This window comes from Tachyglossus aculeatus, chromosome 19 (genome assembly GCF_015852505.1).
Source record: "Tachyglossus aculeatus isolate mTacAcu1 chromosome 19, mTacAcu1.pri, whole genome shotgun sequence".
Classification (NCBI taxonomy): domain Eukaryota; kingdom Metazoa; phylum Chordata; class Mammalia; order Monotremata; family Tachyglossidae; genus Tachyglossus; species Tachyglossus aculeatus.
Window position 1 is genome coordinate 1,366,443 of NC_052084.1, and position 11,125 is coordinate 1,377,567.

General features: G+C 49.6%; 1 protein-coding gene across 1 annotated transcript; it reads right to left on the reverse strand.

Moving 5' to 3' along the window:
- Window positions 1-229: 229 nt before the first annotated feature.
- GNG4 (G protein subunit gamma 4) lies at window positions 230-8,807 on the reverse strand. Its single transcript, XM_038761317.1, has 2 exons — window positions 8,690-8,807; window positions 230-564 (listed from the first exon to the last, which is right to left on the reverse strand). The coding sequence occupies exons 1-2, from the start codon at window positions 8,786-8,788 to the stop codon at window positions 436-438; spliced, it is 228 nt and encodes a 75-aa protein (XP_038617245.1). The 5' UTR covers window positions 8,789-8,807; the 3' UTR covers window positions 230-435.
- Window positions 8,808-11,125: the final 2,318 nt, after the last annotated feature.

Below are 11,125 nucleotides of genomic sequence, written 5' to 3' on the forward strand. Positions count from 1 at the left end.
ACGACGACGACCCCCCGAAACGCGTCAGGGCCTCGGGGACGCCCGGGGCGGGGAGGGCCCGGCACCCCTGCCCCACCGGCCAGCCGTCGTGGGAGGCCGGACGGAAGCGGCCCCCCACAGCTTTTGGCTTGACACCGGGCAGGGACCGTCCATCGCCCGGACTCTCCGGCCCTCCACCCCGCTCGCCGACCGCGGCTAAGGGAGGGAGGCCTCCGCCGGCGGCCGGGCCTACTCCCCGGGCGGCCCCCCGCCCCCCGCCCGCCGGACCCATGGGCCCGGGGCTGTGCCAACACCGGCGGCTCGGCCGCGCCCGGGCCGGGGCGTGCGGAGGAGGGGGAAGGGGAGGAGGACCCGGTCCTCTAAGGCTACAAGCATGCACGGGCCCCGCCGGCTCTCCCCGGGCGGGCGACGGAGTCGTTTTCGTCCCCGCCGGGCTCAGAGGATGGTACAGAAGAACTTCTTCTCTCGGAAGGGGTTTTCGGAGGCGGGCACCGGGATGATCAGGGGGTCCTCCCGGAGGTGGGCGTCGCAGTAGGCCAGCAGGTCCGCCGCGGCCTTGGACACCTGCGGTGGCGGGGGGAGACAAGACCAGAGGGGCCTCCATTAGGGCCGCTGCTCCGGGAGGGGCTGAGGAGGGGGGCGGGAGGAAGAAATCAAACTCCGGGGGGTCTCAAAGCGAGCCCACCGAGTCCCCGCACGTGGGATCTGGGAACCCCCGGCTTAAATGGACCGACATTTGGCGGAAGAACTTCCCGGCTCCATCCCCGGCCCCTCCGATCACTCGTTCCAGGACGACAGACCACGAGAAGCCACGTGGCCTAACGGGCCTGGGAGTCTGGGGGACCTGGGTTCGAATCCCAGCTCCACCGCGGGTCTATTGTGTGACCTCGGGCAAGTCACTTCCTCAGGTACCTCACCTTCATTCACTCATTCAATCGTATTTATTCAATCATTCATTCGTATGTTGCCAACTTGTACTTCCCAAGCGCTTAGTCCAGTGCTCTGCACGCAGTAAGCGCTCAATAAATACGATTGATTGATTCATTCGTTCATTCAATCCCCTTCATTCATTCATTCAATCGTATTTATTCAATCATTCACTCAATCGTATTTATTGAGCGCTTACTGCGTGCAGAGCACTGGACTAAGCGCTTGGGAAGTCCAAGTTGGCAACGTATAGAGACAGTCCCTACCCAGCAGCGGGCTCACAGTCTAGAAGGGGGAGACAGACAACAAAACAAAACAGATTAACAAAATAAAATAAATAGAACAGTAACTACGTACAAGATATCCAAGGAATTCATTCATTCAACTGCATTTATTGAGCGCTTACTGTGTGCAGAGCACCGCACTAAGCGCTTGGGAAGTCCAAGTCGGCAACATATAGAGACGGTCCCTACCCAACAGCGGGCTCACAGTCTAGAAGGGGGAGGCGGACAACAAAACAAAACATATTAACAAGATAAAATAAATATTCATTCATTCATTCATTCGTATATATTGAGCGCTTACTGTGTGCAGAGCACTGTACTAAGCACTTGGAAAGTCCAAGTTGGCAACATATAGAGACGGTCCCTACCTGACAGCAGGCTCACAGTCTAGAAAGGGGAGACAGACAACAAAACAAAACATATTAACAAGATAAAATAAATAGAATAAATATGTACAAGTAAAATAAATAAATAGAGTAATAAATATGTACAAACATACACAGGTATTGCCCAGGGTCACACAGCTGATAATTGGAGGAGCCGGGATTTGAACCCATGACCTCTGACTCCAAAGCCCAGGCTCTTTCCACTGAGCCACGCTGCTTCTCGAAGCACTAAGCACAGTGCTCTGCACACAGTAAGTGCTCAATAAATACGATTTAATTGAACACACACACACACACACCCGATTTGAAACTGGCCGGGTAATTTAAAATGAAATTTAATTTAATTTAAAATAAGGCTCCTTTAAAATGAAAGGACCTTAAGGCAGGAGTTCAAAGTCCCAAATCCACTGCCAAGTTATTGTCAAATAGCTGGTCATCAAAATGCACCCTATCCTCCCCTTATAATAATAATAATAATAATAATAATAATGGCATTTATTAAGCACTTACTATGTGCAAAGCACTGTTCTAAGCGCTGGAGAGGTTACAAAGTGATCAGGTTGTCCCACGGGGGGCTCTCCGCCTTAATCCCCATTTTCCAGATGAGGTCACTGAGGCCCAGGGAAATGAAGTGACTTGCCCAAAGTCACCCAGCTGACAATTGGCCTTCCTCCGGCTTCCAACTCACTCCCCCTTCCCACCTGACACTGTGAGCCCGCTGTTGGGTAGGGACCGTCTCTAGATGCTGCCAACTTGGACTTCCTAAGCGCTTAGTACAGTGCTCTGCACACAGTAAGCGCTCAATAAATACGACTGAATGAATGAATGACAGACCAGCGTGCTCCCCACCTCGAAAGCCTTATTACAATCACATCTGGAAAACCGGGATAAAGACCGTGAGCCCCAAGTGGGATAAGGACTCGATTACCTTGTATCTATCCCAGTGCTTAGTATAGTATGTGGCACATAGTAAGCGCTCAACAAATACCACAATTACTATATGATTATCTACCCCAGCACTTAGTACAGTGCCTGGCACATAGTAAGTACTTAACAAATACCACAATTATTATGATTATCTATCCCAGCACTTAGTACAGTGCCTGGCACATAGTAAGTGCTTAACAAATACCACAATTACTATATGATTATCTATCCCAGCACTTAGTACAGTGCCTGGCACATAGTAAGCACTTAACAAATACCACAATTATTATGATTATCTATCCCAGCACTTAGTACAGTGCCTGGCACATAGTAAGCGCTTAACAAATACTACAATTACTATATGATTATCTAACCCAGCACTTAGTACAGTGCCTGGCACATAGTAAGTGCTTAATAAATACCACAATTATTACGATTATCTATCCCAGCACTTAGTACAGTGCCTGGCACATAATAAGCGCTTAACAAATAACACAATTACTATGCGATTATCTATCCCAGCACTTAGTACAGTGCCTGGAACATAGTAAGCACTTAACAAATACCACAATTACCATATGATTATCTACCCCAGCACTTAGTACAGTGCCTGGCACGTAGCGCTTAACAAATACCACAATTACCATATGATTATCTATCCCAGCACTTAGTACAGTGCTTGGCATATTGTAAGCGCTTAACAAATACCACAATTACTATATGATTATCTATCCCAGCACTTGGTACAGTGCCTGGCACATAGTAAGCACTTAACAAATATCATAATTATTAAGATTATCTATCCCAGCACTTAGTACAGTGCCTGGCACATAATAATAATAATGGTATTTGTTAAGCACTTACTATGTGCAAAGCACTGCTCTAAGCGCTGGGGGGATACAAGGCGAACAAATACCACAATTACTATAGGATTATCTATCCCAGCCCTTAGTACAGTGCCTGGCACATAGTAAGCGCTTAACAAATACCACAATTACTATAGGTTTATCTAATCCAGCACTTAGTACAGCGCCTGGCACACGGTAAGTGCTATAAATATAACAGTTTTTATTATTATTCTTCGAGACTGTGAGCCCGCTGTTGGGTAGGGACTGTCCCTATGTGTTGCCGACTTGTACTTCCCAAGTACAGTGCTCTGCACACAGTAAGCGCTCAATAAATATGATTGATTGATTATTATTGTTATTATTATCGCCTTGCGGGCCTTGGCGTCAGGAGGAGGGGACGGTGCAGGGGTGGAACCGGCGGCGCGCCGCACACGTGGGTCCGCCCAAATGCCAACCCAGGCGCCGGCTCGCGTCCCGGGATGGATGCTGAGGCCTGTCAGCGCAGCCGGGCTCTCTCCCACCTGCGGCCGCCGCCGCCTCCTCTCCCTCGGCCCTTCCCCAGAGACAACGATGCGGGCCACCGCTCTCCTCACGACGCGGCTTCATCCATCCGTATTTATTGGGCGCTTACTGTGCGCAGGGCGCCGGACTGAGCGCTCGGGCAGTCCAAGTCGGCAACACAGAGTGGGCTCACCGTCGAGCTTTGCTCCCCTACCCGGCGGTTCCCTCTCTCCGGCGTTGTCTCCTTTTCTCTTCTTCCCTGGCACCTCCGGACTCGCTACCCCGTCATTATCCCCCTCGCCGCCTTTCCTCCTTTCGCAGACAAAATTCCCTCCACGCCCACGCTCCCTGTGCGCCCTTCCTGCCTTTCTAACGTTAATTGCCACCTTGCCCGTTGAGCGGTTTGAGGAACGCCCGCCCCTCCGCCCCTCCACGATCCAAAAGGTCGCATTTCCCCTCGATCTGGCTTTTCCCTCCCTCTCCCGTCTTCCAACAAACTCTCTAGGGTTGGGAAGCAAGGCTCCAACAATTAATCATCCATCAACCACGAACCGTCCTATTTTATTCTATTTTCTTTGGTTAATCTGTTTTGTTTTGTTCTCTGTCTCCCCCTTCTAGACTGTGAGCTGGGAAGGGACCGTCTCTGGATGTTGCCAACTTGTCCTTCCCAAGCGCTTAGCGCAGTGCTCTGCACACAGTGAGCGCTCAATAAATACGATGGAATGAATGAACCGCTCAGCCCCGTGTTCGGTGATATCCCTACCTCCTCTGAGCCTCCTCTGTATGCGAGTCTTCTTCTGAGGAAGACAGCTAGCTTGGTGGAGAAACAGCTTGGCTCGGTGGAAAGAGCCCGGGCTTGGGAGTCGGGGGGGGTCACGGGTTCGAATCCCGGCTCCGCCACATGTCTGCTGGGTGACCTGGGGCAAGTCACTTCACTTCTCTAGCCTCAGTTCCCTCATCTGTAAAATGGGGATGAAGACTGTGAGCCCCACATGTGGGACAACCTTGATTACCCTGTATCCCCCCAGCGCTTAGAACAGTGCTTTGCACATAGTAAGGGCTTGTGGGACAACCTTGATTACCTTGTATCCCCCCAGCGCTTAGTACAGTGCTCTGCACACAGTAAGCGCTCAATAAATACAATTGAATGAACAAATGCCGTCATTATTATTATTATTATCCCCCTCTCCCGTCTCCTCTCCTACCACCTAATTACCGCGGCTCTTTCTGTGTGTGTCGCGATGAGCCTGGCTTATTTTACTCGTTCATATCTATTCTATTTATTTTATTTTGTTAATATGTTTTGTTTCGTTCTCCGTCTCCCCCTTCTAGACCGCGAGCCCGCTGTTGGGTAAGGGACCGTCTCTATGGACTTCCCCAGCGCTTAGTCCAGTGCTCCGCACACAGTAAGCGCTCAATAAATACGATTGACTGATTGATTGATTGCGATACCTTTATCTTGGCAGAGTTTGGGGCAGAGACGGGGAGTGTTAAACCACCCGACCTTCTTCCCCGCTCATTCGGCGACACGTCTACGGGCTGGGATTCGGAGGAGTCTGCAGGCTGCCGTGACGGCGGAAAAGAGGAGGAATGAGCGCGGGGTGGCCTGGTGAGCCCCTTCCTTCCTCTCCCCTTCGTCCCCCTCTCCACCCCCCCCCATCTTACCTCCTTCCCTTCCCCACAGCACCTGTATATATGTATATATATTTGTACATATTTATTACTCTATTTATTTATTTATTTTACTTGTACATATCTATTCTATTTATTTTATTTTGTTAGTATGTTTGGTTTTGTTCTCTGTCTCCCCCTTTTAGACTGTGAGCCCACTGTTGGGTAGGGACTGCCTCTATATGTTGCCAATTTGTACTTCCCAAGCGCTCAGTACAGTGCTCTGCACATAGTAAGCGCTCAATAAATACGATTGATGATGATGATGGTGGGGACAACACCGGCCTAGGGAGTCGGGAGATCTGGCTTCTTGCCTCGGCTCCGCAACCAGCCGGCTGCGGCCTTGGGCAGGTTGCTTCACCCTTCTGTGCCTCAGTTCTCTCATCTGTAAAACGGGGGTCCAATACCCGTTCTCCCTCCTCCTTGGATTGGCAGCTCCGGGTGGGACAGGGAACTGTCCCCCAATTAAGGAGGAACCCCAATTAAGGAGTCGACCGGACCGGCGTGATGGACGCCCGACCTAGGCCTATTTTCAAAAGACTAAAATCACAGAGAAAAATCAATTCTGTTTTCAAAATAGTTCCACTTCCTCATCTCGTAGATCAGGGAGTCCACCTTTTTAATCAAAAGGGCTGGGTTTTTCGCTTTCTTCTTTATTTTTTTATTTTCCTACCCCGCCTTCTTTTCGGAAGGCCGTAAATTGTGCTCTAAAGGCCGTTTGCATGAGCGCTTGTTTACAGTGTTTGTCTAAGAGCTCGCTGAGAGCGTTTAATGAGAGCTTCTGAGCATAAAGTCAGAAGCGAGTTACTTCACTTCTCTGTGCCTCAGTTGCCTCATCTGGAAAATGGGGATGAAGCCTGTGAGCCCCCCGTGGGACAACCTGATCACCTTGTAACCTCCCCAGCGTTTAGAACGGTGCTTTGCACATAGTAAGCGCTTAATAAATGCCATCATTATTATTATTATTATTACCTCATCCCTAGGGGCTTGGCTCCTTGTGTGCTCTCTCAAACTATTAGCACGATAATAACAATAATAGTAGCATTTGTTAAGCATTTACTCTGTGCTAGACACAGTAAGCGCTCAATAAATACGATTGATTGATTGATTGATCTATTTATCTTATTTTGTTAATACGTTTTGTTGTCTGTCTCCCCCTTCTAGACTGTGAGCCCGCTGTTGGATAGGGATCGTCTCTATTTGTTGCCGACTTGTACTTCCCAAGTGCATAGTACAGTGTTCTGCACACAGTAAGCGCTCAACAAATACGACTGATTGATTGATTGATTGGGTAGATACAAGGTAATTGGGTTGGACACAGCCCCTGTCTCGCGTGGGGCTCACGGTCTTCATCCCCATTTTCCAGATGAGGGAACTGAGGCCCGGAGAAGTGAAGTGACTCGCCCAGGGTCACGCAGCAGCCAACTGGCGGGGCCGGGATTAGAACTCAGGCCCTTCGGACTCCCAGGCCTGCGCTCTATCCATTAGGTCATTCATTCATTCATTCAGTCGTATTTACTGAGCACTTACTGTGTGCAGAGCACTGTACTAAGCGCTTGGGAAGTTCAACAGAGTGGCTCAATGGAAACATCCCGGGCTTGGGAGTCAGAAGTCATGGGTTCAAATCCCGGCTCTGCCAACTGTCAGCTGTGTGACTTTAGGCAAGTCACTTCACTTCTCTGTGCCTCAGTTCCCTCATCTGGAAAGTGGGGATGAAGACTGTGAGCCCCACGTGTATCCCCTCAGTGCTTAAAACAGCGCTTCGCACATAGTAAGAGCTTAATACCATTATTATTATTATTGCTCCCATAATGCTCAGCATTCAGTAGGGGTTGGGGAATACCAGTGACGATGATGATGATGATTCATTCATTCAATCGTATTTATTGAGTGCTTACTGTGATGGTAGCATTTATTAAGCGCTTACTATGTGCAAAGCACTGTGTGCAGAGCACTGTACTAAGCGCTTGGGAAGTACAATTTGGCAACTTTTAGACTGTGAGCCCTTTTCGACTGTGAGCCCACTGTTGGGTAGGGACTGTCTCTATATGTTGCCAACTTGTACTTCCCAAGCGCTTAGCACAGTGCTCTGCACACAGTAAGCGCTCAATAAATACGATTGATGATGATGATGATGATGACTGTCTCTATATGTTGCCAACTTGTACTTCCCAAGCGCTTAGCACAGTGCTCTGCACACAGTAAGCGCTCAATAAATACGATTGATGATGATGATGATGATATAGAGAAGGTCCCTACCCAACAGTGGGCTCACAGTCTAGAAGGTGATGATGATTCCGCAAGGGCCAGTCCCATCCTCCCCGGCCTGCCCGTCGGAAGAGGTTCCACGTCCGCCTTGGCTCACATCCTCGGAGAAATTTCCGATAAAGCCGTGGGCGGCCTCAGTGCTTCGCCCACGCCGGGGCCCCACCGGAGGGCAAATGTGGCCGAACCACGAAGGAGGACGTGGTGCCGGGCTGGAAAATGGCCCCGGTGTCCCGGAGGCTCACTAATGTGACAACGGAGCCAGAAAGCGTACCCATCTCTGGGGACTCTCCGCTGGCATTCGGCCCCCGAGGGCGTCTCCGAGAGGCTGCCCCTGCTTGGCTCGGGATAACCCGCCCGGGGCGGCTGGAAACCCGACAGCATTTGTAACTCCCCAGTGCTTAGAACAGCGCTTCGCACATAGTAAGCGCTTAACAAATACCATTATTATTATTATTATTATTGTTCCCATAATGCTCAGCATTCAGTAGGGGTTGGGGAATACTCCCCCTCGGGGGGAGTGGTGACTGAACTGTACCCCGGGAGAAAAGGCTGGAGTCAAGTTTTTTTATAATGGCATTTATTAAGCGCTTACTATGTGCAAAGCACGCTTCTAAGCGCTGGGGAGGTTACAAGGCGATCAGGCTGTCCCACGGGGGGGCTCACACTCTTCACCCCCATTTTACAGATGAGGGACCTGAGGCCCAGAGAAGTCAGGTGACTTGCCCAAAGTCACACAGCTGAGAAGTGGCGGATCCGCGATTTGAACCCACGACCCCTGGCTCCAAAGCCCGGGCTCTTTCCACTGAGCCCCGCTGCTTCTCCTAGTTTCCACCGAGCCCCGCGTTTCTGCATCCCCGGGGAGGGGAGCCGAGCTCACCTTTATCCTGTCCATGCAGGCTTCCATCTTGAGCTGCTCCACGGCTTTCCGGGCCTGGGAGACGCTGGTGGTGCTGCTGTTCGCCATGATGTCCTTCATTCTGCTCGTCCTGGAATGCCCGGGGGGGAGAGGGTTGAGGGGAGGGAATGCCGGCCAGGGCCCACAGGGTGCCCCCACCCCCTCATCATCATCAATCGCATTTATTGAGCGCTTACTATGTGCAGAGCACTGTACTAAGCGCTTGGACCCCCTCACCCACCCTCCAGCTCTCCGGAATTGAATCCCAAAGTGGGAGCTGCCTTACCTGGGGGAGAGGGGGCCGGGACCGCCCTAGGGGCTCAGGGAGGGTCCGAGGGTTCGCCCCTGTCAAGGAGCAGGAATGGGCTGGAAGGGCCTTCTGGACCGGGATTCACCTGAAAGGGAAAGCGAGGAAGGGGAATGTGAGGGCGCAAGGCCGTCACTGCTGCTCTGCACCCTGTAAGCGCTCGATAAATACAATTGAATGAATGCTGACGTGCCCCACGTCCTGCGTGGAACACCGTCAATCAATCAATCCATCGTATTTATCGAGCGCTTACTGTGTGCAGAGCACTGGGCTAAGCGCTTGGGAAGTCCAAGTTGGCAACATCTAGAGACGGTCCCTACCCAACAGTGGGCTCACAGTCTAAAAGGGGGAGACGGAGAACAAAACCAAACATACTAACAAAATAAAATAAATAGAATAGATATGAACAAGTAGAATAAATAGAGTAATAAATATGTACAAACATATATACGTATCCGGCTCCGCTCTTCCAACACAACCCCAAGTTTGGCACACAAAGCGGGGACACTGAGGCAAAGGCGGGGGGCTAGTGGAGAGAAGCAGGGATAGGAGTCTGTCACCTGGATTTGAGACCTGGCTCTGCCCCTGCCTTGCTGTGCAACCTTGGGAAAGGCGCCCAACCTCTCTTTTCCTCAACCGGGAACCAGATAACCGCTCTCCCTCCTTCTTACACTGTGAGCCCTAAGAGGACAGGGACCATGTCTGATCTAATTGTCTTGAGATTACCCCAGCGCTTAGTACAGTGCCCGGCATATAGAAAGGGCTTAACAAATACCATGAAAAAACAAACAAGATTGTCTGGATCAGGGTGAGGCCATATAGGTGAAGATGGGTCCAGGCAAGCAGCTTGGCTTAGTGGAAAGAGCGTGAGCTTGGGATTCTAATCAATCAATCAATCAATCATATTTATTGAGCGCTTACTGTGTGCAGAGCACTGTACTAAGCGCTTGGGAAGTACAAGTTGGCAACATCTAGAGACAGTCCCTACCCAACAGTGGGCTCACAGTCTAAAAGGGGGAGACAGAGAACAAAACTAAACATACTAACTAAATAAAATAAATAAATAAATAGAATAGATATGTACAAGTAAAATAAATAGAGTAATAAATATGTACAAACATATATACACATATAATCCCAGCTACACCTCTTTTCTGCTGTGTGACCTTGGGCGAGCTACTTAATTTCTCTGTGCCTCAGTTACCTCATCTGCAAAATGGGGATTAACACTGTGAGCCCCACGTGGGACAAACTGATTACCTTGTACCTATCCCGGCGCTTAGAACAGTACTTGGCACATAATAATAATAATAATAATAGTATTTGTTAAGCGCTTACTAGGTGCAAAGCACTGTTCTAAGAGTAAGCACTTAACCTCTTACCTCCTTCCCTTCCCCACAGCACCTGTATATATGTATATATGTTTTATTTTACATATTTATTACTCTATGTATTTATCTTACTTGTACATATCTATTCTATTTATTTTATTTTGTTAGTATATTTGGTTTTGTTCTCTGTCTCCCCCTTCTAGACTGCGAGCCCGCTGTCGGGTAGGGACCGTCTCTATGTGTTGCCGACTTGTACTTCCCAAGCGCTTAGTCCAGTGCTCTGCACACAGTAAGCGCTCAATAAATACGATTGATGATGACTTATCTTACTTGTACACATCTATTCTATTTATTTTATTTTGTTAGTATATTTGGTTTTGTTCTCTGTCTCCCCCTTCTAGACTGTGAGCCCGCTGTTGGGTAGGGACCGTCTCTATGTGTTGCCAACTTGTACTTCCCAAGCGCTTAGTCCAGTGCTCTGCACACAGGAAGCGCTCAATAAATACGACTGATTGATTGATTAACCAATACCATCGTTATTATTTATTATCCAGTAAATGCCGGGGAGGGGAAATGGACGGGATTTACCCAAGACAATGTTAACAGTTGAAAGACAGCGATGAGTCAGGGATCAAACCACAGTATTTACCGATAGCGGTCGTGGGCGCCTGGGAGAGCACGATAAAGGAGGAGGACGACATCTCTGATCACCAGGCATTCACAATCCAAAGGGGGCAAAAGACAGAAAGGAATTTATACAGAAACCGATCCCTCGTTGTG